The following is a 26,800-nucleotide window of genomic DNA, read 5'->3' as shown; positions in this document are numbered from 1 at the left end:
CTCGGGCCGCTGTGTGGCAGCCGCCGATTGGCTGCGCGGCGCCTGCGTCGGGCGGGCGGGACCAGCTGGTAACCGCCGAGTGGCCGGAGTGCGGGGCGGGGCCGAGGCGGCGAGTGGCTGGGAGAGCGTGGCTGGGCCCGGTCCTAGGCAGGGGTCAGGGGCTAGGGCCGGGTCCCGGGGTGAGCCGAAACCTGGGGGTCGGGCGGGGCGGGGAATGGGGCGCAGTGAGGCTGGGAGCCGGTCCTGAGCTCGTCCTGCGCAGGGGTAGCCGGGCCCAGGGGGCGCCTGAGCTGGAGGCGGAAGCGTAAAGTCGGGACTGAGTGGGCGAAGAGAACCTGGGCTGAGGTGAGGGCCAGAAGCGATAATGGAGGAGAGAAGGAGCTAGCCCCCGAAGGAGTGTTGGGGGGGGACACACCTGGGACCGGACCCATTTTCAAAATGTCAGGCTTTTGCATTTTGTCCAATTTATCTTCACCTAGTTTCTTTCGTGGGCAGGCCAAGCCCTCCCTGAACTCCACCTCGTTGCCCGATTCTCTCAGGCCCAGGTGGGGCCCAGATTCTTCTTTGTCCTGCCCCGGTCCCCTACCCTTGTGGCTGCTGCTTTTTTATTGAGGTGTTTTTGTTTGTTTTGTTTTGTTTTTAATTAGAAATGCCGTCGCAAAGTGAAGATGCCTGGCCACTTGGTCGACTGCACAATGTCTTTACCACTCTTAGCCCCTTTTGTTTCAACAAACCCCGAGTCTTAGTGCAATGTTTGTTCTTCCCAACCGCTCCTGGTTCCTAAATGTGGGTACATTAAGGAATCTTAAGAGCAAAGAGGGTGGGGTGGAGGGGACAGAAAACCTGTAATCTTTGGTGCAACTCCAAGAATGAAATGACACTTGATGCTTACATTTTATTAGCAGACATGACCACTTACCACCAAGAAGGGCAGATGCAGCTGCCCCGAGCTGATGCCATTCGTTCACGTCTCATCGATACTTTCTCTCTCATCGAGCATTTGCAAGGCTTGAGCCAAGCTGTGCCGCGGCACACTATCAGGGAGTTACTTGGTCAGCAGCCTATTTCTTCACTAATTTAAATTTAAGACTCCTATGCACATCCTCTACATTTAAGAGTGGAAAATTCTAGGGAGGTCGGTTTAGTTGCTGGTTTACCAAACTTGATAAATCAAGGGCTTGTAAATAAAACTGAGGAGATAGAATCCATGTCTTTCACTTTTAGGCCTAGGATAGCCACTAGCCATGGGTGATTCGGAAAAGTTTCTGTCAAAGACACTTAAGACTTTGTGAACCTGTTGCTTTTGTGGGCATGGACAGTGTTGATCATAAGCAGTACATTTTCTCTCACTCCAAACAGAATTCTTAGTTGCTGTGAGAAGAGAAGGACCAGCAGTAAGGCATTAGGGGGACCCGTTATCTGACCAATATCCCTGCCCCCAACCCTACCTGCTCTATTTTCTTTGTCTTTATCCACTATCCCTTTTTAATTTTTGTTGTAGATCCTTCCCGCCAGAAGAAACTTATGTTGGGAGATCAACATCAGCTAGTGCGCTTCTCTATAAAGCCTCAACGTGTAGGACAGATTTCACATGCCCAGAGGCTGTTGAGCAAGCTTCATGTGCGCTGCAGTCAGAGGCCACCTCTTTCTTTGTGGGCCGGATGGGTCCTTGAGTGTATCCTTTCACGTCACTCATTTTTGTCCTGGCTGTTGATGATCTGCTTAATGACTTATTTTTGCTCCCCAAACTCCATTTTCTCATTCTCACCGCTTATGTTATTACCCTTATTATTTCAGCTGCATAAATCAGAAAGAACTCCACTCTGTACATTTCCTTAAGAGACAACAGGTCCTCTCTTCAAAAACTTCATCATCTTCCTGATCTTTTTGAATACGATCGTATTGATGGTTGAAATAGGTGAGAACTGACATTGTGTGAAAGAAGTGAGGCCAGGCATGGTGGCTCATGCGTGTAATCCTAGGAGCACTTTGGGAGGCCAAGGCAGGCGGATTGCCTGAGCTCAGGAGTTCGAGACCAGCCTGGGCAACATGGTGAAACCCCGTCTCTACTAAAAAATACAAAAAATTAGCCAGGCGTGGTGGCACGCACCTGTAGTCCCAGCTACTCGGGAGGCTGAGGCAGGAGAATCGCTTGAACCCAGGAGGCAGAGGTTTCAGTGAGCCGAGATTGTGCCACTGCATTTCAGCCTGGGTGACAGAGTGCAACTCTATCAAAAAAGAAAAAAAAAAAGGAAGTGGATAGGAGTAATTTTTTTTTTCTAAATTGATCATTTTACATTTTTGAATGTCATTTGAATTGTGATAGGGACAGTTATATTAAGCCTCCTGGAGTAGGATTTATTCAACTGCTAAAATCTAGAAATATTGGCTGGGCGTGATAGCTCATGCCTGTAATCCCAGCACTTTGGCAGGCTGAGGTGATTGGATCATTGAGGTCAGGAGTTCAAGACTAGCCTGGTCAACATGCTGAAATCCTGTCTCTACTAAAAATACAAAAAATTAGCTGGGCATGGTGGTGGGCACCTGTAATCCCAGCCACTCTAAGGCAGGAGAACGCTTGATCCTGGGAGGCGGAGGTTGCAGTGAGCTGAAATCATGCCACTACACCCCATCTCAAAAAAAAAAAAAAAAAAGAAATATTAGTATTTGGAGGGCTCTCAAGAGTATACTAGACAGAATATCTAGACACATTAATACTAGGTGTAATATGTAGCAATGTAACAAATCCACACGGAACTGAACTTGGGAAGACCAGTTGTATTTCTGTTGTCAGTTTAGGCTGACATTTGTTTGAATTAACCTTTTCTGTTAAGGATATTGGTGCCTATCACTGAATGATCTAATATTTACATTTTTACAAGTGTATTTAGAAAGATTAAGTACAAATAAGAAAGCTTAGAAAGTATGGAAAGGTAGGTACAACTAAGATATTAGCTGAGCCAAAAAAATTACTTAAAAAGGAAATGATTCTGAAACCAATAATAAATTATATGAAGCATATTCAAAATATAAGGATGTCTGCAAAATCAGCGAGCTCATTTGTTGATAATCTCAAACTGCTCAGAAATGATAAAAGGACAGTAAAACTACTCACTTGTTTAATTCTCACTGTTGTGGGGAAGCCTCCCACTGTATTTTTTAGAGACAGAGTCTCACTTTGTTGCTTAGGTTGGAGTGCAGTGGTGTGATCATGGCTCCTTGCAACCTCGACCTCCAGAGCTCAATTGATCCTCCCCCCTCAGCCTCCTGAGTAGCTTGGACTACAGGTGCATGCCACTACACCAGGCTAATTATGTTGATTTTTTTTTTTTTTTTTGTAGAGACAGGATCTCACTATGTTGCCCAGGCTGTCTTGAACTCCTGGGTTCAAAAGACCCTCATGCCTCAGTCTCCCAAAAGTGCTGGGATTACAGGCGTGAACCACCGTGTCCAGCCTAGGAAGAATTTTTAAGAGAAGGGCAGGCCGGGCGTGGTGGCTCACGCCTGTAATCCCAGCACTTTGGGAGGCCGAGGCGGGTGGATCACGAGGTCCGGAGATTGAGACCCTCCTGGCTAACATGGTGAAACCCTGTCTCTACTAAAAATACAAAAAATTAGCTGGGCATGGTGGCGGGCGCCTGTAGTCCCAGCTACTCGGGAGGCTGAGGCAGGAGAATGGTGTGAACCAGGGAGGTGGAGCTTGCAGTGAGCCGAGATTGCGCCACTGCACTTCAGTCTGGGAGACACAGCGAGACTCCGTCTCAAAAAAAAAAGAAGGGCATAGTTATGAAGCTCTTGGCTGTTTATGTCACACATATTTCCTCAACAGAAATGTCCAGTGCCTGTAGCCAGTTCAGAACTCTGCCTCTAGGTCCAAATCCCCTACAAGCTCATCTCTGGGGCCCAGGCATGGTGATTCATGCCTGTAATCCCAACACTTTGGGAGGCTGAGGCAGGAGGATCACTTGAGCTCAGGAGTTTGAGACCAGCCTGGCTAATGTGGAGAAACTTCATCTCTACAGAAAATACAAAAATTAGCTAGGCATGGTGACACATGCCTATAGTCCCAGCTACTCAGCAGGCTGAGGTGGGAGGATTGCTTGAGCCTGGGAGGTGGAGGTTGCAGTGAGCCATCGTGCAACTGGATTCCAGCCTAGGTGACAAAGTGAGACCCTGTCTCAAAAAAAATAAGATAGTCCTTTAGTGTGGTGAGGTCCAAGATATTTAAATATACAACAACAATTGATGTCACTGACCCAGTACAGTATACTATATACTTTGAGGTGTTTTATTTCCTCCTCGTAATATTGAAGATTTTGAACTAAGTTACTTATAATTCCCTTTTATTGTATGATTGCTGTCATGTATTTGCATTGTATTAGGATTATAGTCCTAAGCCTTGGAATGAAGTAAATAATAGTAAATATACAGGATTCCCTAGATCAGTGGTCCCCAGCCTTTTTGGCATCAGGGACTGGTTTCTTGGAAGACAGTTTTTCCATGGATGGGGTAGGAGGGATGATTTCAGGATGAAGCTGTTTCCCCTCAGATCATCAGGCATTAGATTCTACTAAGGGTCATGCACCTGCAGTTCACAATAGGGCTCGCACTCCTATGAGAATCTAATGCCATAGCTGATCTGACAGGAGATGGAGCCCAGGCGGTAATGCTCACTCACCCACCACTCACTTCCTGCTACATGGCCGAGTTCCTGACAGACCATAGACTGATACCAGTCAGTAGCCTGGGGCTTGGGACCCCTGCCCTAGATCTAATAGACAAATCAAAATAGAATAGCACTAACCATTCTATTTGGTAAAGCAGTTAACTGAATATGCAACATGATCACTGTGCCAGAGGATAAGTAGATTGCCAGACTGGAAATTACCTGTCAAGCTCATGGAAATTTTATCTTACTAAGCTTATTCTTGTGGTAGAGAGGGAGGAGGGATTTTGCAAAGGGAAATGATTTGTGATTAACAGATTTCTTTGAACAGACTAATTGATGTGATAAACATTAATATGTTTTTTAGGCTTAAACTTTTTTTTCCAGATCACAAAGTGACCTAAACCATTAGGGCTTTAACAAATCTACTTCCAGAACTGGATATTGGTAATTCTGTTTTGTACTTTAAACATCAATTGGCTTATTTTTAAAATCTCATATTTTGTTTCTAAATAATGAGAAAGAAGAAAAGTTTTGACTCATTTGCAAGCCTTTGTCAGAAAATAACACATCCCAAGTATAGACAATCCTTGCTTAAAATTAAAAACTGAGTATATTGGGAGGCTGAGGTGGGAGGATCACTTGAGCCCAGGAGATTGAGGCTGCAGTGAGCTATGATCTCACCAGTGTACTGTAGCCTGGGTGACAGAGCAAGACCCTATTTCAAAAATAAAATAAAATAAAACCTAAGTATAATATCATTACAATTTTTTCCCAAAGATGGGCATATTCCTGAAGATGACCATTTTTTACATTGACTTTTAAAGTCCTAGAGATGGCTTGATGTGCTATCTAAAGTTTTTGGTCAAATGAATGGAATTTGTAGAATCTGTTGAAGATCATCTTGAGATTAAACTTGCAGAGTTATCATTCTTAATGCTCTTCATGAAATTGTATTTCTGGCTGGGCATGTGGCTCACACCTTGTAATCCCAGCAATTTAGGAGGCCTAGTCCTGCGGATCACTTGAGGTCAGGAGTTCAAGACCAATCTGGCCAACATGGTGAAACCCTGTCTCTACTAAAAATACAAGAATCAGTGGGTATCGTGATACGTACCTATGGTCCCAGTTTCTTAGGAGACTGAGGCAGGAGAATCTCTTGAACCCGGGAGGTGGAGTTTGTAGTGAGCTGAGATGGCAACTGAGTGACAATCCATCTCAAAAAAAAAAAAAAAAAAAATTATGTTTCAACATCAGTGTTTCTTGCTTCATGATGGTTATAGCTAGCCAAAACATTACTAAAAATATTAAAACTGTGTAAATGTCAAAATCTACATATCAGTTTGTTGTTATAGTGTACTATTCTCCTCACCTATAATATTGGACTCCTTGATACCAATGTGAATTTACCTGGTATTCTGTGAGGTGACCTACTGTTGTTTTTCTAGAATAGGGAGTAGAAATAGATGACTGTTCATGGTGAACTTTACCCTGTAAAGCAGAATTATATATTTGCCTGACTTGCTTGATCCAATGACTACTGTCTATCACCCTGAGAAGAATATTCAAGCATAGATGTTCACTGCTGCTTCACTACACTGGCTAAGATTCCTGGGTAGACTTCACTGGGCTCCTGGTCTCTATTTCCATTAAGACTCCTTTGCCTTGCTATAGCAGCCTGAAAAATTCCAAGAATTTTAGAAAGTTGTTTTTCATCTTCAGAGAGGACACATTACTTGATGTAGAGTGGAGGCAGTCACTTTTGCATATTCTGTGCTGCTGAGGCAATTTCTGCTATTCGTTCCTCTGACCTTCCTTGGGTTCGTTTAGCTTCTATGAAAGTATTCCTTTTTCCAGAGAGTAAAAGTGCTACTGCCTCTGTAATTTGGACTTTCCTACTTAAACTATTTTAAGGTACTTAAAACTATCTTCTGCTTCACAAGAGCCTTATTTTACTTCATTTCTTTCTTTGGGTTCCTGTTTTGCAAGGGGAAAAACTGAATAAAAATGATAGCATTCTATTTTCCAGCCACAAATGTGGTCCTCACCTCTTTCTTTTTTTTTTTTTTTTTTGAGACGGAGTCTCCCTCTGTCGCCCAAGCTGGAGTGCAGTGGCGCGATCCTGGCTCACTGCAAGCTCCGCCTCCTGGGTTCACGCCATTCTCCTGCCTCAGCCTCCCGAGTAGCTGGAACTACAGGCGCCCGCCACTGCGCCCGGCTCATTTTTTGTATTTTTAGTAGAGACGGGGTTTCACCATGGTCTCGATCTCCTGACCTTGTGATCCGCCCACCTCGGCCTCCCAAAGTGCTGGGATTACAGGCGTGAGCCACCGCGCCCGGCCGGTCCTCACCTCTTTCTAATTACATAATTCCATACTCCTGAGAGCTAGAATTTATTGTTAAGTGAAAAAGTTTTGTATTTTATTGAATCTAAGCTGTCATCAATGGAGAAATTCACTATTTACCACTAAGAAATAAAAGTCATGCCCAATTAAACTGGGACACATCGCTGATTGTAAAATGCATCCTCGCTTTGGGAGACCGAGGCGGGCAGATCACGAGGTCCAGAGATGGAGACCATCCTGGCCAACATGGTGAAACCCATCTCTACCAAAAATACAAATTTTAGCTGGGCATGGTGACACACGCCTTTAGTCCCAGCTACTCGGGAGGCTGAGGCAGGAGAATTGCTTGAACCCGGGAGGCGGAGGTTGCAGTGAACCAAGATCCCACTGCACTCCAGCCTGGCAACAGAGACTCTGTCTAAAAAACAAAAAAAAAAAAAAAAAAAAAAGCATCCTAACTTCATGGATGATAAAAAGTGAACAATTGTCCATTTTGGAGAAATGTGTGTGAAAGAAAAACTTTCGAAAGCAGCACAGAGCCTGGGCCACACAGGAGTGCTGGGCGAGTGGCTCATGCCTATAACCCCTAGCACTTCTACACCAGGCGGGAGGATCACTTGAGCTCCAGGGGAGTTTGAGGCCCCAGCATAGGGAGACCCCATCTCTACAAGTAATTTAAAGAGAAAAATTAGCTAGTATGGTGACATGTGCCTGTGGTCCCAGTTACCCAGAGACTCTTGAGCCCGGAAGATCAAGGCTTCAGCGAACCATGATTATGCCACTGCGTTCCTCCAGCCTGGGTCACAGAGTGAGACTGTCTCAAAACAAGCATAGGAATAAGTATAACATAACTCCATTGGTTTTTAGAAGGGGCCAACCTCTGTAAAATTCTAGGGATGATTGAAGTATGACTCTGTTCTTTTTGTCTGGATCCAGTTCAGCATCAGGATGACTTTAAAGCCAGAGCACCACAATGTTGATTTCTATTTAACTCTTAAACCTATTTTAATCTCAGTGTTTTTTTCCAGAGTATGGCATACATCAATTGTATAAAAGAGATGAAAGAGGTTGAAAGAGAAAGGCAATGAATTAAGGAATAGCAATTAGTAAATAATAGGGTTCTAGAGAGGAAGTATGCATTCAATTTGCTCTGCAGAACAAAACCAATTTTAGACAGGGAAGAAAGGAAAAGTTTTCAAAGGAAGCTAACAGAACCAGGTGATTTATTGTTATAATTCGATATTCCCCAATGATTCTGGCTTGTTTCTACATTCGTTATAAAGTACTTCAGATCTCATGGCCCTGTATTTTCATTCTGTTCTCAAGACCCATTGTTTTCTTGTGAACTTTGGAACTGAGATAACAGTGCAGTAGATGGGGGTGGGGGGTTGGAGGTAGGGGTAATTAAAGAGAGTATTCTCTTAGTGGCTGTGTGACCCCCACAGTGGATAGGAAGTGACTTGTAGCTGGGGAGACATAATTATATCAACAGATTAGTTGTGGCTATATTTTATGGTCAATTCTGTCCTTCCCTGTATTTCACAGGTTGAAGCAACAATGTTAAGAAGAGAAACTCAAAGAAAAATGGAACAGTAGTGGGCAAAACTGTGGTTTATTAAGTGTGATCATTCTCCATCATTCGGTTTCCAGCTTCCTTAACTTTTATTCCTCCTTTGCTCTATCCTCACAGAATTGCTGGAATCCACAAATACCAAACTATGGCCATTGAAGCTGACCTTGGAGGTGGCAACTTTGTTTATCTTGTTTATTTTCTTCCTGGAGATCCTTCTTAAGTGGCTATCCAACTTTTCCCTTTTCTGGAAGAGTGGCTGGAATGTCTTTGACTTTGTTGTTACCATGTTGGTAAGGATAGAGATCCTGAGGGTTCCTTTAGTGGGATGAAGAATGTGCCTAGGTGAATCAAAAGGACAAGAAAAGTTAACATAGTAATAGGAAGAAACAAAAATTTACTTCCTTCTTTTGATTTTTTTTACCTAAAACTAAACATCAGTCATTGCAGGAGTTGTTGGTATTGGGAGCAAGGTAGATCACAACGTCAACGCCAACAAGAACATCTGCCTGTTACTGAGCACTTATTAAGTGCCAGGCACTATTTTAAGTGTTTTCCTTACATTACCTCATTTATGCTCCACGACAACCCAATTAAATAACCATGAATTTATCCCCCTTTTTATATCTGAACAAGTTGAAGTACAGTGTTTAAGCAACTTAGTATAAAAAGGCTGAATAGGAGACAATTCTCAGAGAATGCTGTTCAAGGGATAATGCCCAGGGAACAATGAAGAGGATGAGATGAAGAAGGTGCAACTGTGCCTGCGTGCCTTGGGGTGTATTTTACTCATAATCTGTGTGTTTTCCACAGTCCCTGCTTCCCGAGGTTGTGGTATTGGTAGGGGTAACAGGCCAATTGGTGTGGCTTCAGCTTCTGAGGATCTGCCGGGTGCTGAGGTCTCTCAAACTCCTTGCACAATTCCGTCAAATTCGAGTTATTATTTTGGTCCTGGTCAGGGCCCTCAAGGTGATTTGACTGTTGCAAGCTAAAGCAGGGGGCAAGGTAGATAAATATGAGGACTTAACACAGAATATGAAACAAATCGGCCAGGCACAGTGGCTCACGCCTGTAATCCCAGCATTTTGGGAGGCCGAGGGGGACAGATCATGAGGTCAGGAGTTCAAGACCAGCCTGACCAAAGTGGTGAAACCTGGTCTCTACTAAAAATACAAAAAAAAAAAAAAAAATTAGCCAGGTGTGGTGCTGTGTGCCTGTAATCCCAGCTACTCAGGAGGCTGAGGCAGGAGAATTGCTTGACCCTGGGAGGCAGAGGTTGCAGTGAGTGGAGACTGCACCACTCCACTCTAGCCTAGGCGACAGAGTGAGACTCCGTCTAAAAAAAAAAAAGAATATGAAACAAATCTTGGTGGGTCAAAGAAGGCAATGAAACATCCTGTGATATGTTACTGGATGAGAAGGGGCTGGGGACAGGTGCCATGGTTCAGAGATGACTGGGTTCAGGAGTGCAAGGGAGGGTTTGGTGGGGGATTGCCAGGTGGCCTTGACTGGGCTGTTGGTGATTAGCCTAGTTTGGCCCACGTCTGACTTGAGGTTATGGCCTCTAGAGCATGACCTTCCTCTTGATGTTGCTGCTTATCTTCGTCTACATTTTTGTTGTGACTGGTGTCTACCTCTTCCCAGAGTATACCCCTTCACCTCGTCAGGACCTGGAGTACCATGTGTTCTTCTTGTAAGCAGAGCTGGCGAACAGCTGGGTGAGGGGAAAAAATTTGGCTAAGAGACCAGTAAGCTTGTCCAAAGTATAGTAATATAAAAAGTACAGTCTATTCCAAGAAACTGAAATAGAACACAATAGGGAGAGGGAAAGAGAAAGCAAAAGAATAGTGAGTGGTTTTAGCTCTGATCTTGAGAGTAGGGCAGCTAGTTCCATGTTTATTCTGGGTTTTGCAAATTCAAACCACACTGTCATCAGGCATCTTTTTTGTTTTTGTTTTGTTTTGTTTTGTTTTTGAGACGGAGTCTCGCTCTGTTGCCCCAGGCTGGAGTGCAGTGGCCGGATCCTGGCTCACTGCAAGCTCTGCCTCCCGGGTTCATGCTATTCTCCTGCCTCAGCCTCCTGAGTAGCTGGGACTACAGGCGCCCACCACCTTGCCCGGCTAGTTTTTTTTTTTGTATTTTTTAGTAGAGACGGGGTTTCACCGTGTTAGCCAGGATGGTCTTGATCTCCTGACCTCGTGATCCGCCCGTCTCGGCCTCCCAAAGTGCTGGGATTACAGGCTTGAGCCACTGCGCCCGGCCAGGCATCTTTAAATAGCAGTACACTCCAGTGGTTAAGCTTGGTTTCTGTGACTCAGTTACCTCTTTTGAAAAATGGGGGCCAGGCATGGTGTCTCACGCCTGTAATCCCAGCACTTTGAGAAGCCAAGGCGGGTGGATCACCTGAGGTCAGGAGCTCAAGATCAGCCTGACCAGCATGGTGAAACCCTGTCTCTACTAAAAATACAAAAATTAGCCAGGCGTGGTGGTGGGCACCTGTAATCTCAGCTATTCGGGAGGCTGAGACAGGAGAATTGCTTGAATATGGGAGGCGGAGGTTGCATTGAGCCGAGATTGAGCCAATGCACTCCATCCTGGGCTACAAAGAGTGAAATTCTGTTTCAAAAAAAAAAGAAAAGGCGGTGGGGGAGAATAATAGCAGTGCTATTTCATAAGAGTGTGGGGATAAATGTGGTAATGCATTTAAGCCCTTAGCACAGTATGTAACACATTATAAGTGATCAATGAATGTTACTGTGATTCCCAAATATGATTGCTGGTTTTATCCCAATCTCTACGTATTACACGTGCACGTGCCTATTGCTGGTCTCTGTCTAGAAAACACTAATCAATGCTCACTTTGGCAGCGCATGTACTAAAATTGGAACGATATAGAGAATATTAGCATGGCCCTTGTGCAAGGATGACACACAAATTTATGAAATGTTACATATTTTTTAAATATTAGCAAAACCCGACTAATCTGTTTTCTAGAAGGAAATCAACTTGAATTTTGAGTAGATAATCCCGTTTATGAATTAGAATTCAATCTTGTCAACGCTTCTCAGGACTCTGTTAAACTCTTAACAGATAGTTTTGTAAGAGTATTGAGTTAGGAAAATCCTAGAATTTATCCTATACAAGCTCTGATGTTTTCAATAAATTGTATATGGAGGACTAAAAATAAAGGTAGGAAAATTTAGATACCTTCCCAGAAACTTTTTACTTTTTTAGTAATTTTAAAATATTACTAATTTTATAATCTGTATATATTCATTATTTAGGATCACATATGTTTATGTAGCATACCCATTTACCTGCATATCATTTCATATCAGCAAACTAATAGGAATAATTTTGTCAATGATCTTCTATTTCGCTAAATTTGCTAATTTTGCTAAATTTGCGAGTGATCTTCTATTAAGTGGAGTCCATAGAGCAGTGGAGAATAAAATTAGAAAAAACGACCAGGCATGGTGGCTCACACCTGTAATCCCAGCACTTTGGGAGGCTGAGGCAGGCAGATCACTTGAGGTCAGGAGTTCAAGACCAGCCTGGCCAACGTGGTGAAACCCTGTCTACTAAAATTACAAAAATTAGCTGGGCATGGTGGCGCATGCCTGTAATCTTGACTACTCGGGAGGCTGAGGTGAGAGAATCACTTGAGCCTGGAGGGCAGAGGTTGAAGTGAGCTGAGATCGCGCCACTCTAGCCTGGATGATAGACTGAGACTCTGTCTCAAAAAAAAAAAAAAAAAAAAAAAAGGACTAGTTGGTGATTCATTCATCTTTTAAAAATTCAGTTAATGCCTATTTATTGAGTATTTATTATACCCCAGGACTAATGGGATAGTGAGAGGTAGTCATAGATTATTTATGATAAAGGAGAATTTAGGCGGGTGCAATGGCTTACACCTGTAATCCTGTACTTCGGGAGGCTGAGACTGGCGGATCACCTTAGGTCAGGAGTTCGCCACCAGCCTGGCCAACATGGCAAAACACCATCTCTACTAAAAATACACAAATTAGCCGGGCATAGTGGTACATGCCTGTAATCCCAGCTACTCGGGAGGCTGAGACAGGAGAATCTCTTGAACCCAGGAGGTGGAGGTTGCAGTGACCCTAGATTGCGCCACTGCACTCCAGCCTGGGCAACAGAGTGAGACTGCGTGTAAAAAAAACAAACAAACAAAAAAACAACTTCAAACTGAAGAATGATTAGCTAAAAACTGAGTATGGTAGAAAAGGAGCCAAAATCAGAACAAACTACAAAGAAATGCTTTATGTTTCTTTAAAAGTAAGAATGGTACCATTTTTGAAAGGTTTAGGCCTCTGTTTCTGTCTATTCACATGCCTTTTTCTTTAGGGACCTCCCGAATTCCCTGGTAACAGTGTTCATTCTCTTCACCTTGGATCATTGGTATGCACTGCTTCAGGATGTCTGGAAGGTGCGTGAAGTCAGTCGCCTCTTCAGCAGCATCTATTTCATCCTTTGGTTGTTGCTTGGCTCCATTATCTTTCGGAGTATCATAGTAGCCATGATGGGTAAGCATAGAGGAGGTGAAACTTGTTTGGGAAGGGTAGTTGGGAAGAAATTAGTCTGAAAGCAGGGATTGGTGGCTTATGGGTATAAAGAACCTAGTGTAGCAGGAAGGCTTGGGTTCTGGATGGGATATTTCACTTGGATTCTCCCCATCCAAGCCCTCTTCCCAGGTCTAGTCATTAACATCTCCCAACTCCTAATGGCCCTTTGGGGCAGTTACTAACTTTCAGAATATCAGGAAAGAGATGAATGAGGAGATGGCACGTCAGGAGGTTCAGCTGAAAGCTGACATGTTCAAGCGGCAGATCATCCAGAGGTCTGCTTCTCCCTTTTCAACCCCAACTTTCCTTCTCAAGGGTTTCCTGAGCTCATTTCTTGTTTCTACTCAACCCCACTTTTCCCTTTGTGACAGAAGATTTGCCCTCAAGGATAAGAATTCTCTGGCTCTAGAATATTGCCTGATTTTTCATTCACTGTGGGGAGCCCTCCATTTATTTTCACCTCTTGACTACAATTTGTTCTCCCCAGTTAGTTTTCTTCACTTTCTGATATGAACTCTTTTTTTCTTACCACACTTTTACTTGAATGTAACTGTCTTTGCTCTTTTTTTTTTTTTTTTCTGCTTTGCAGGAGAAAAAACGTGTCACAGGAGGGACTGAAGTCAAGCCATAGCAAAGTAGATGACAGGTTAGGAGTATGTACGTGAACTGGGATAGAAACACATGAAGGAAGAGAGGGTGGAAAACTAAAGATGAAGATTGGCTTTGAGAGAGAATTCATTCATTTAATAACTGCATATTGTAGTAGGTTGACTAGTGGCACCCAAAATAATATGTCCATGTCCTTACTCCCTGGAACCTGTGAATGTGACCTTACTTGGAAAAAAAAAGATCCTAAGTTAAGGATCTTGAGATGAGATCATCCTAGATTATCCGGGTAGGTCCTAAATCCAATGGCAAGGGTACTTATAAGAGATGAAAGAGGAGAAAACACAGAGAATAGGAGAAGGCTATGTGAAGATGGAGATAGAGGTTGGGGCTAAAGCCACCACAAGCCAAAGGAGGCTGAGGAATGCCAGGCAGCTGCTAGAAGGTAGAAGAGGCAAGGAACTTCTCCCCTAAAGTCTCCAGAGTGTGTATGGCCCTGCCAACACCTTCATTTCAGACTCTGGCCTCTAGAATTGTGAGGGACTATATTTCTGTCATTTTAAGATACCAACTTTATAGTAATTTGTTATGGCAGCCTCAGGACACTAATACAGATACCTTCAATGAAACAAATATGAATCTAGACCCCAAGTGTTTAGCAGTGGACAAAGAAAGCAGAAGCAGAAATGAACTCATTCACTCATTAACAAATAATTACTGGCTAGATGTGGTGGCTTATACTTGTAATCCCAACACTGTGAGAGGCCAAGGCAAGAGGATTGCTTGAAGTTCAAGCCAGAAGTTCAAAGCTGCATTGAGACATGATTGCACCACTGTAGTCCAGCGTGGGCAACAGAGCAAGATCCCATCTCAAAAATTTAGCAGGGTGGGCGCAGTGGCTCATACCTTTAATACCAGCATTTTGGAAAACTGAGGTGGTCAGATCACTTGAGCTCAGGAGTTCAAGACTAACCTAGGCAATATGGCAAAATTCTGCCTCTACAAACAAAAATTAGCTGGATGTGGTGGTGTGCTCCTGTGGTCCCAGCTACTTAGGAGGCTGAGGTAGGAGGATCACTTGAGCCTGGGAGGCTGAGGCTGTGGTGAGCCGTGATTGTGCCACTGCTCTGCAGCCTGGGTGACAGAGCAAGACCCTGTCTCAAAAAAACAAACAAAAAACTATAAAGAACAAATAATTACTGAATACTTAGTAGGTGCTTGGGATGTATTGGTGAACAAAATAGACAATAATGCCTGCTTCATGGAGCTTACCTATTAGTAGTGATAAAGAGATAATAAGCAGTGAACATATTAAGTAAATTAATCTGTTAAAATATGATCAGCATTATGGGAAAATTAAAAGTAGAACAGGTTAAAGGAGATTGGGAGTAGAAGGTGGGATTGCAGATGTGTTGTAGTTTTTTTTTTTTGGTTTTTTTTTTTGAGACAGAGTCTTGCTCTGTTACCAGGCTGGAGTGCAGTGGCACGATATCAGCTCACTGCAACCTCTGCCTCTGGGTTCAGGTGATTCTCCTGCCTCAGCCTCCCAAGTAGTTGAGACTACAGGTGCCTGCCACCACACCCGGCTAATTTTTTTTTTTTTCTTTTTTTCCCGTAGAGACGAGGTTTCACCATATTGCCCAGGCTGTCTCAAACTCCTGAACTCAGGCACTCCATCCGCCTCGGCCTCCCAAAGTGTTAGGATTACAGGCGTGAGCCCCTGTGCCCAGCCACAGATGGGTTATAGTTTTAAACAGGATAGTCAGGGTGACCTCAGTGAAAAGGTAATATGAGCAAAGACTTGAAGGAGGTAAGGGGATCACCATGTGGGTATCTATAAGAAGAGTGTTAATAGGCAGATGAAACAGCTAGTGCAAAGGTCCTAAGCTGGAAGCATGCTTGGTGTGTTTGAGAAACAGCAAGGAGGCCATTGTGAATGGAGTAGAGTGAGCAGGGGGAAGAGTGCTGGGAAATGAAGTCAGAGAGATAATGGTGACATGATCCTGTAGGGTTAGGGGTGCCATTGTAGGGACTTTGAAATGGAAAGCAGAACAGAGGAGTGACATGAGGTGACTTACATTTAAGAAGGATTACTCTGGTTACTGTGTTGGTAGAAGAACAAGGGAAGGAGCAGAGAGATCAGTTGGGAGGCTATGCTGCTGCCTAGGCAAGAAATGATGACAGCTTAGGCCAGAGTGGTAGCAGTGAGTTAGTGAGAAAAGATTTATTTCGAAGGTAGAGTCAGCATGATTTCTTGATGGACTGGATATGGTAGGGAAGAGAAGAGTTAAGGATGACACATGAATGATTGAGTTTGGAAGTGCCTGAGTTTAGAGTTTGGGAGTAGTTTGGCCCTCATTGTCTTATGCCCCAGCTTTAGGGGGTGGCCAGGACCAGAACCAGAATAATGAGTGGACTAGTCATGTCTTGTAAATGTTTGTGAAGTCATGATTTTCTCCTTTCAGTTCAAGAGGAGCTGGTCAACAAAGGGAAAGTTGGACTTTATGATGCAGTGAGTCCGTTTTATAGAGGGGTTTAAAACATCTGCATCAAAAACAGAAGAGACCTTGTCAAAAAGAGAGTACCAGTCTTCCTCCTCTGTTTCCTCCACATCCTCTTCCTATTCTTCCTCTTCTGAATCCAGATTTTCTGAATCTATTGGTGAGCCAAAGAGCTATAATAATGAGTTTTTTCCGTTTGAATTCAGACTACTTTATGAGACATCTTACTCTTAACAGGAGCTCTCCTACTGTATCTCCTTTCCAATTTTCTGGTCTTAATGACTTTCTTTTTGCTTCTTAATTTCCCCTGTCCTCCTTCTTCACTTTGGGTAAGTGTGGCTATGGCCCTCTTTGCTCACTGTAAAAAGTGATTTCTTGCTGATGCACCCTTTCCCTCCTTGCTTCCTGTTACCTCTTCCCACCCCACCTTTCCACCCACACCATAGGATTTACCAGCTTTTACCCAACTTTTACAAACCTAGCATGCTTTTCTGAAGCATTCCTCTCAACAGGTCATTTGGACTGGGAGACTCTTGTGCATGAAAATCTGCCTGGGCTATTGGAAATGGATCAGGATGACCGTGTTTGGCCCAGAGACTCACTCTTTCCGATATTTTGAGTTGCTAGAAAAGCTTCAGTATAACCTAGAGGAGCGTAAGAAGTTACAAGAGTTTGCAGGTATGGAGTTAAGGCAGTCATGGGGACCATGGGAATATATATATAGCGTTTATAACTGTGGAGGAGGAGGAGGGTGTCCACTATTCTGGCATCTCAGCTTCTAAATTTCTGCCTATACCTAAAATAGGCAAATTCTTGGTTTGGTATGTCACATTCTGGGCATGTGTCCCACTTTTCCCTAACTGAGAGAGAACCTAGAAACTCTGCTTCTGTAGCACGGGACGCCCAAATCCTATGAGGTATGAGAGCTTATTTCCCAAGAAGAGAAAGTCTAATCCCAGTTGTTGGGAATTAGGACAAGGTAGGCTCTTGCTTGATTTGGAGGCAGCCCACCGGTTTCTGCACGTTTGTTCTCTCTGAAGATTGCATTTCAGACTTGAGCAGCAGGGCCGTAGGCTCAATCTGGAAAGCTATGGGGGATCAGACAATGAGCAGGAGGCCCACAAGTGCTCACTGTCCTAACTCCCTAAAGAAGTTTATGAATTCTAAACTTCTGTTTGTATCTGCCCCTTCTAGTGTCAGCCTCTATAAAGATAAATATGTGATTTAAATAGTAGAGTTTGATGTAAACTGAGCACTATCTTTTCAAAGTTATTTTTCCTAAATTTCATTACTTCATGACTAATTTTGATTAATACAGTTTCCCTCTAAAAGCAAAAAAAAAAAAAAAAAAAAAAGGCCGGGCATGGTGGCTCACACCTGTAATCCTAGCACTTTGGGAGGTTGAGGTGGGCAGATCACGAGTTCAGGAGATCAGGATCATCCTGGCCAACATGGTAAGACCCTGTCTCTACTAAAATACAATAAAGCAGCTGGGCATGGTGGCACATGCCTGTAGTCCCAGCCACTCTGGAGGCTGAGGCAGGAGAATTGCTTGACCTGGGAGGCAGAGGTTGCAGTGAGCGGAGATCACACCACTGAACTCCAGCCTGGCAACAGAACGACACTCCATCTCAAAACAAAGCTAACACAGAAGAGTTAGGGGCGGATTTTTATAATTTAATGTGTGTTATATGGGTTTTTCCCCTCATACCTAGTTGAAATCAACTCAGTGTGAAAATAAGAAATTAGAGAGGAGGACTGTGTGTTTGTGTGTGGTGGGCACAGGTGGGCAATGAGGAATTTATAACATTGGAACACGGAATTTAGGGCAAGATGTGAAAGACAGGCTTTGCTTACTTCAAAACGTTGCCTAAATTTAATCCTGTTCCTGCTAGTCATTCTTAGCCCTGCCTTCCCACTTATTCTCTAGGGAGGACAGGGTGAAAAGGAGGAAAATGCAGCAAGGTGGTTTCTTTAATCCTGATAAACTTGTCTATGGCAAACAGTACACAGAATCATAAGGCTTAATTTAAAGATTAGTAAAGACTTGTGGGAACCTAGAACCCAGAAAAGCAATGTCTTCACCAAACATTTAAGTATGTAGAATATTCTTAGTTCTCCAGCCTGACAATCTGTTTCCTTTGCAGTGCAGGCACTGATGAACTTGGAAGACAAGTAAAGCAATGGATGGCTTCAATATCCTTGGGCCCAGCAAAAGATAATGAAGGGAATTGTTGAAAATAGAGAATTGAAAATATAAATGTCTGTTCAGATAGAACAATGTCTGTTCATTAAAATTAAAAAGTATAAGTGTGTAGGCCAGGCGTGGTGAAACCCCGTCTCTACTAAAAATACAAAAAAAAAAAAAAAAAATTAGCTGGGTGTGGTGGCGGATGCCTGTAATCCCAGCTATTCGGGAGTGTGAGGCAGGAGAATCACTTGAAGCTGGGAGGCAGAGGTTGCAGTGAGCCAAGATCATGCCACTGCACTCCAGCCTAAGCAACAGAGTGAGACTCTGTCTCAAAATACATAAATAAATAAAAGTATAAGTGTCTAATATATACTGCTGATAGCTGCTCAGTAAGATAAGGCATATTGAAAGGCATAAGGTCAAGAAAAAGAGTTAGTTCAAGCTGAGTGTGGTGATGTGTGCCTCTAGTCCCAGCTATGAGCTGAGGCAGGATTGTTTTGAGGCCAGGAGGTTGAGGCTGCAGCAAAGTAGGATCATACCACTGCATTCCAGCCTTGGCAACATAGCAAGACCCTGTCTCTAAAAAAGAACAAAACAAGTTAGCTCAGATGCCAGTGCAGACTGTGCTCCTTAGCTTTCGGCTTTCCACGGCTCCTGAATCCGACTCATTTCTTGACTTTGTCATTATAGCTTCCACCCTTCCTGCATGCCTCTGCTGCCTGATTATGGTCCTAATTTTTACCCACTCTCCTCTCTGATGCATAGGTAAAGGCCTCTCTGGAGTAAGGAGATCTTCAGAGCTGTTAGTATAACTAATTGAGAAGTATTGTTTCCACTGTCTGTTCTACTCATGTTGCTTCTCTTGTGAACCATTAACTTTAATTGGATATTATTTTTACCTGTTACTGGACCATAAGTCTCTATTTCATTTTGCCATTGCTCAGGGCAGTGTTCAAATCAGTAAGTGTTGTACAGGTTTTTAGTGTTAGAAGGGATTTCAGAGTTAATCTATCTCCCATCAAAGCAGGAACACCTTTTAGAACATCACTGAAAGGAGGATTATCCAGGTAATGCTTAATGTTTCTAGTTATTTGGTATTCATTATGTAGAAGGGATCCCATTCCATTGTTAGAAGACTTAAGTCTTTAGACATGTTTATGATTAAAAATTATATCACTTATTGAGTGTTTAACATGTATGAGGATATTTGTATATTTAGTATATATATACTGTATATAGAGTATGTATATTTCATAAAATAATCTTATATGGAAGATAGCCTCCTATTTTTAGAGATCAGAAAACTAAGGCCTAAAGAAATTAAGTAAGTTAAGTAACTTGCCCAAGAGCATATACCAAGTAAGAGGTAGAGCTAAGGTTCTAACTCAGGTTAAAAATTCTGAGTTGAGAAAAAAATCAGTTGAAGCCATTTAAACAACAAAATAGCTTACTGGAGACTGGGAAGTTCATAGGTAGTATAGCTTCAGGATTGATTTAATGTAAAAATTCACTGTTGTTAGATCTGTGGTTTTGTTTCTCTGGAATTTTGCTATCTGTGCTCTCCTCCACGTGTTCTTGTTATTCTCAGACTGGCTTCACTTGGGTAGCCAGTTAATTTTCTGAAGCGCCTAGGCTTGCATACCTATTTACCCATATCCAGGGGAAGAGAGCCAGTGACTCCTTTCTCAGTCAATGAACAAAATGTTTGAGCTTTGGGTCACAATCATGGTTATTCTTGGAGTGAAGATACTGATGGGGAGGAAGCATGAAGCCTCTGGAGTGCTGTAGATATGTTCCATATCTTGATCTGCATGGTGGTCACACAGGTATATATAGATGTAAAAATTCAACAAACTTTACACTTAAAATTTGGGTATTAACTGTATGTAGGTCAATCTCCACTCCTCTACAGACACATCCTGACCACCACTGATTGGACCAAGAAGTTAGATCATATGCTTACGAATTGTTGAGGTAATTCGTAACGAATTGTTGAGGTAATTTGAATGAATTTTTGAGGTAAAGTGAATGTGATGGAATCACTAATTAAGGCTTTCTCCTGAACTGGAGGTAAGGTCAATAACACCTAACTTGAAGTAAGGGCTGCACTGCAAATGGGGAGGAGATGAAAGAGGGCAATAAAGGAGGTGAGTATAAAGTCCTCACCTAAGAGTGTGTCTGTAAAAGGCCAAGATGGGAGAAGGCAAATAGGTGAATGTCCAGAATAAACAAATCTATGAAGACAAGAAAGTAAGGTGAAGTGGTTTCTTGCAGGGGTTGGGGAGGGAGGAATTGAGACTGACAGATGATAGGTATAGGGTTTCTTTGGCAGGTGATGGAAATGTTCTGGAATTCAATAGTCTTGAATAGTTCAACAATATATTTAAAACACTGAGTTGGGCTGTGGGCAGATGGAGTATCACTCTGTCGCCCAAGCTGGAGTGTAGTGGCACAATCTGCTCATTGCAACCTCCGCCTCCTAGGTTTAAGCGATTCTCGTGCCTCAGCCTCCCAAGTAACTGAGACTACAGTCGCACGCCACCACGCCTGGCTAATTTTTGTATTTTTAGTAGAGACAGGTTTTTGCCATGTTGGCCAGGCTGGTCTTGACCTCCTGGCCTCAAGTAATCCGCCCCTCCTTGGCCTCCCAAAGTGCTGGGATTAGGCGGGCCTTGGTGGCTCAAGCCTGTAATCCCAGCACTTTGGGAGGCCGAGGCAGTGGGATCGAGGTCAGGGGAGATCGAGAGACCATCCTGGCTAACATGGTGAAACCCGTCTCTACTAAAATACAAAAAATTAGCCGAGGCGGCGTGGCGCCTGCTCAATCCCAGCTACTCGGGAGGCTGAGGCAGGAAGCTGATGGGCTCAGGCCGAGGGCTTCCAGTGAGCTGAATCCGGCCACTGCACTCCAGCCTGGGCAACAGAGCCAGACTCTGTCTCAAAAAAAAAAAGTGCTGGGATTACAGGTGTGAGCTACTGTGCCCGGCCCCCTCCTGACTTTCTATAGCTGATCCGTGGTCTGTGCATTCTGCATTTTATTCTTTAACTCTTTCTTCAGTGAAAACAATCTGGCTTTAATCCTACAGGAGTGGAAGTTTATTCAACAAATTTGTTGAGTTTGTATGTTCCAAACATTGTTCTAGACACTTGGGATATGTCAGTGAATGAACAAAACAGAAATCCCTGTCCATCCTAACTAGTTCCTCATATGATCAAATAATAAAACTTCCATGAAGATAGTAATTTTGTCTCCTCCCCTGTTTTCTGGTTGTTGTTTGTTTGGTTTGGTTTGGTTTTTGAGACAGGGTCTTGCTCTTTCACCCAGGCTGGAGTGCAGTGGTGCAATCATAGCTCACTGCAGCTTTCATTTTCTAGGCTTAAGTGATCCTCCTGCCTCAGGCCCTTAAGTAGTGCGGACTGCAGGTGCATACCACCGCACTTGGCTAATTTTTTAAATTTTTTGTAGAGATGGGGGTTTCACTGTGTTGTAATATGTCCAAAACTGAACTTATTCCCACGTCTTCAAACCTGTTCTTCCTATTCTAATCTCAAGAACTGCCAAACAATTTCTATGGGCTGGGGAAGTCCTCAAAGATCTCCTTGCTGCTTAACTTTTTCTGTATTTTGTCTGAAGGTCTTTCACTTAAGATGCTATTTCTTGTACCAGTTTTTGTGTTAAGATTCTTTAAGTTGGCCAGGCGTGGTGGTTCACACCTGTAATCCCAGCACTTTGGGAGGCCGAGGCGGGCAGATCACCTGAAGTCAGGAGTTTGAGAGCAGTCTGACCAACATGGCAAAACCCCGTCTCTACTAAAAAATACAAAAAATATCTGGGCATGGTGGCCTGCACCTGTAATCCCAGCTACTGAAGCTGAGGCAGGAGAATTTATTGAACCCGGGAGGCAGAGGTTGCAGTGAGCCAAGATTTTGCCATTGCACTCCACCCTGGGCATCAACAGCGAAACTCCATCTCTAAAAAAAGAAGGTTCTTTTTTTTTTTTTTTGAGTTGGAGTCTCGCTCTGTCTCCCAGGCTGGAGTGCAGTGGCGCAATCTTAGCTCACTGCAAGCTCCTCCTCCTGGGTTCATGCCATTCTCCTGCCTCAGCCTCCCAAGTAGCTGGGACTACAGGCGCCCACCACCATGCCCAGCTAATTTTTTGTATTTTTAGTAGAGATGGGGTTTCACTGTGTTAGCCAGGATGGTCTCGATCTACTGACCTTGTGATCTACCCGCCTTGGTCTCCCTAAGTGCTGGGATTACAGGCGTGAGCCACTGCACCCGGCTGAAAAGATTAAGTTGCAGAAGAAGAATTCATCTTGAGCTAGTCTATTCATAGTGGTGATAAGATTTAGTGGATCTGTTCCAGTACCTGGCACATCAAGATACTTTATAATACAAGTGAATGAGCAAAATTGGGTGGGTGAGTAATAGTATCTCTATTTTACAGATGAGTGAATTATAGAAACTTCTTGGGGTCACCAGACAAATATGGAACGAAGATCTAGAATTCAGAGATCTGATATCAAAATGCAAATATAATTTAACTGTCTTAATCAGGAGAGTCAAAGGCTGTGCTGCAAGAATAAATTAACCCCTACATCTCAGTGATTTAAGTATAAGAAAGGCATATTACTCACTTGTGGAGGTTTCAATACTGGTTGGGTAACTGTTCAAGGCAGCTACAGTAAATTTTTATTATTCGTGATACTTATGTTTTATAAAGTTGCAGCAAACAACTGAATTAGTGACTACTGAACCATTGCTCCCAGGAGAAATACAGGGTTAGGTTCCTGTGGACCTCTGGTCACAACATTTTCATCAACTGATCAAATATATAACCTTGGTTTTCTTTGTGTTTCTGTTTATAGACATCTTATTTAATATATGTTGTTGATTGATTAACATTGAACTCATGGCCAACAACACTGTGACTCATGCCTGAATGAAGCTTTTCTTTTCTTTTTTTTTTTTTTTTTTGAGACAGAGTTTCGCTCTGTCACCCAGGCTGGAGTGCAATGGAGTGATCTCGGCTCACTGCAATATCTGCCTCTCGGGTTCAAGTGATTTTCCTGCCTCAGCCTCCTGAGTAGCTGGGATTACATGTGCCCGCTACCGCGCCCAGCTAATTTTTGTGTTTTTAGTGGAGACGGAGTTTCACCAGGTTGGCCAGGCTGGTCTCGAACTCTTGACCTCAGGTGATCCACCTGCCTCAGCCTCCCAAAGTGCTGGGATTACAGGCGTGAGCCACCTCGCCTGGCAATGAATGAAGCGTTTCTAGCATAGTTTATAAGGCACATTACAGCCTTCTTGCTCTTAAGAACACCGCACAACACTTTGGCATTAAGTGTAAGAGCCATTTTAAACAGTGAAATCACCAACAAATAGCCCCAAAATGCAAAAAGTGCATCACTAGATAGACCTTAAAAAAGACACTTACTGGCCGGGCGCGGTGGTCACGCCTGAAATCCCAGCACTTTGGGAGGCTGAGGTGGGCGGATCATGAGGTCAGGAGATTGAGACCATCCTGGCTAACATGGTGAAACCCCGTCTCTACTAAAAATACAAAAAATAGCTGGGAGTGGTGGCATGTGTCTGTAATCCCAGCTACTCAGGAGGCTGAGGGAGGAGAATCACTTGAACGAGGAGGTCAGAGGTTGTAGTGAGCTGAGATCACCACTGCACTCCCGCCTGGTGACACAGCAAGACTCCGTCTCAAAAAAAAAAAAAAAAAAGACACTTACTAATATTTACACCACGAGAGCTGCAACAAGAAAAGAAGGCACAGCACTGCCTTGTTCCACTTCAACTGGGAACATGTGTATCAGGTGACTCAAACTTGTCACTTCTCAATACAAGTCTGTGAATGACCTCAGTAGCACTGTAAGTATTGATTTTGGGTTACAAACACATTTAGTGACTAGGCAAATCCACTAATACAGAACTCACAAGTGTGGAAGACTGACTGTAAATGCTGTGGTAGTTTGGAGCCTCGGGCTATTTTGACCTTGTGACACTGCCATCTCAACATGTAGTTTCTAGGTTGCCTCAACAGTGAAGAGATTGTTGGAGGCTCATTTGCTAGCTCTTAAATTCTTTGGTCAACCACAGTCCATTGAACCGAGACTAATCACCTGGGCCACCTAACCCACTTAAAGAGATCTGGAAAATGTGAGGAACACCTATAGATATCTAGTAAGCAATTAATATTTCAGTTACAAAAGCCAAAACAAAAAAAGAGAAAAATAATTGTACTTTACAAAGGGAGGCATCTGGCTGGGTACGGTGGCTCACGCCTGTAATCCTAGCACTTGGGAGGCTGAGGCAGGCCAGTGCCTGGGCAGGAGTTTAGAGACCAGCCTGGGCAATGTAAAGCTGAGAAACTCCCTGTCTCTACTAAAAATACAAAAAGCAGCTGGGCTTGGTGAGGCGCACACCTATAATCCCAGCTACTCAGGGAACTGAGGCTTGTAAGAGAATTGTTTGAACCCTGGAGTGGAGGTTGCAGTGAGCTGAGATCCTGCTGCACTGCACCCTGGGTGATGAGGCAGACTCAGTTTCTTTTTCTTTTTTTTTTTTTTTAAAAAAGGAGGCATTTGTTCTTGTCAGGCAGAGAGTGCCCTGTGGGAGTTTTGGGGAGTGAGGATGTTTCAGAGTTCTCAACTCCTGTGGCTCTTCCCAGATATATCCATTCTAACTGGCAGATCACAGAGTGTTCTAGTTATCACCAGTCTTACCCATTTCATTTTAGCAGGACATATGATTAATTTCTTGTGCTGGACCCTTGTAATTTAAATTTGCTGGTTGTTCTCTGTTTCCATTTGGTCATCTGTAGGTTGGAACTTGTCTCACTCTTGTTGAACTTTATCAAATTATAAGCTTAATAGCAATACACTCAAATAGCCTGGTATATTTGCCATAAACCCTAAGCACTTCGCCCTCAGTTTGCACATAGTCTGAATCCTTAGCAGCAAGAGAATTGCTTAATCAACGGCTTACAACAGCAGAACATGGACTGCCAGGAAATTTTCCATGCTGAGTTGAGGGAATCGTCACTGTTTCTCTCTCTGGTTGACTCAACTAGTTCCATATTTGTTCTGAAGGTCTTTCACTCAAGATACAACTTCCAGATAATCGTTTATGTCTTCATTAGAACTCCTTTAGTTTCAAGTAGAAAAAATCATCTTGAGCTATTCTAATAAAGTAATAGTAACATTGAGTGAATGTTTATTCTGTACCAGTGTCTGGCACGTAATAAGTGCTTAATCTTTGTTGAATGAATGCTAGACATTGCACTAAGCACTTTAAATGCATTATCTAATTTAATCCTCACAAAAACTCTACACTAGGATTTTTTCCTTTTTACAGTAAAAACAACAACAGCAACAACAACCACAACAACAAAAAATTAAAAACAGAGATTTAGAAGCTGCCCCAGGACACACAGCTAGTAAATGCTGGAACCAGGGTTTGAACCTAGACCATCTCATTTTTTGCTACCCTATGAGGAAAAAAGAGAATTTATTATAAGAGGGTTGTTACAGAATGAAGGGCAGAAATTCAGAAGGATTACAGGATGTGCTGGAACCGGAAAGCTGTTGGGAACTCGGGTCATATTCTCCCTCAGATTCATCTGTCTGCTTTTTAGACTAGATGTGGTATCCTTGATGGGCAAAGGGAATGTTGGTAAAATTACACAACAGATCATTTCACGCATCTCAACTTTTGATTTGCCTTGGAAAATCCCATCATTGCTCCCAGCTGTCTTGTGACCCAGGTTAAGTCATTCCATTTCTTTAGGCTTCAATTCCCCTGTCTATAAAATGAGAAGTTCTTACCAGAGGATTCCTCAGGTCTCTTCTGTGATCCTGGGAGGCCGAGGCAGGAGGACTGCTTGAGTCCACGAGTTCGAGGGTGCAGTGAGCTAGGATAATACCACAATATTCCAGCCTGGGCCACAGACCAAGACCCTGTCTCTAAATAAATAAATATATAAAAATAAAACTCCGTGATCCTAAGTGAATCTTCTAGGTCAGAAGCACATTAATAATGAAGTTCCATGTGTGAATTTGAGGGAGAGAATGGGGAAGGGTTCTAGGGAAAGGAGGACAGAATGAAAGTTTGGGTGTAGCTTCAGTGTTGAATTGCTTTTAGAGTTGGTGTAAGTGAAGGCCTTTGGGGAGATATAAATGGGGAATGGAAAAGACTTCTAACCCTGGCCTAGGGCGGTGGCTCAAGCCTGTAATCTCAGCACTTTGGGAGGCCGAGGTGGACAAATCACTTGAGGTCAGGAGTTCAAGACCAGCTTGGGCAACATAGTGAAACCCTGTCTCCACCAAA

General features: G+C 43.3%; 1 protein-coding gene and 1 non-coding gene across 2 annotated transcripts; both read left to right on the top strand.

Annotated features, from left to right (window-relative positions):
* The first annotated feature begins 173 nt into the window (after window positions 1–173).
* On the top strand, window positions 174–21,705 carry LOC100998055 (cation channel sperm-associated protein 2-like). Its single transcript, XM_031668775.1, is given in 16 exon segments — window positions 174–345; window positions 903–1,052; window positions 1,502–1,675; window positions 1,850–1,918; window positions 8,702–8,874; window positions 9,395–9,550; window positions 10,150–10,274; window positions 12,947–13,125; window positions 13,340–13,439; window positions 13,754–13,810; window positions 16,236–16,291; window positions 16,294–16,431; window positions 16,784–16,875; window positions 16,877–16,949; window positions 18,419–18,467; window positions 21,521–21,705. Coding segments are annotated over 14 exon segments (1,569 nt in total). The 5' UTR covers window positions 174–345; window positions 903–907; the 3' UTR covers window positions 18,451–18,467; window positions 21,521–21,705.
* On the top strand, window positions 11,435–11,539 carry LOC116275987. Its single transcript, XR_004185453.1, has one exon. It is a non-coding gene; the product is annotated as a U6 spliceosomal RNA (small nuclear RNA).
* Window positions 21,706–26,800: the final 5,095 nt, after the last annotated feature.

Source organism: Papio anubis, chromosome 7 (genome assembly GCF_008728515.1).
Source record: "Papio anubis isolate 15944 chromosome 7, Panubis1.0, whole genome shotgun sequence".
Lineage (NCBI taxonomy): Eukaryota > Metazoa > Chordata > Mammalia > Primates > Cercopithecidae > Papio > Papio anubis.
This window is presented reverse-complemented; position numbering and strand designations above follow the sequence as displayed.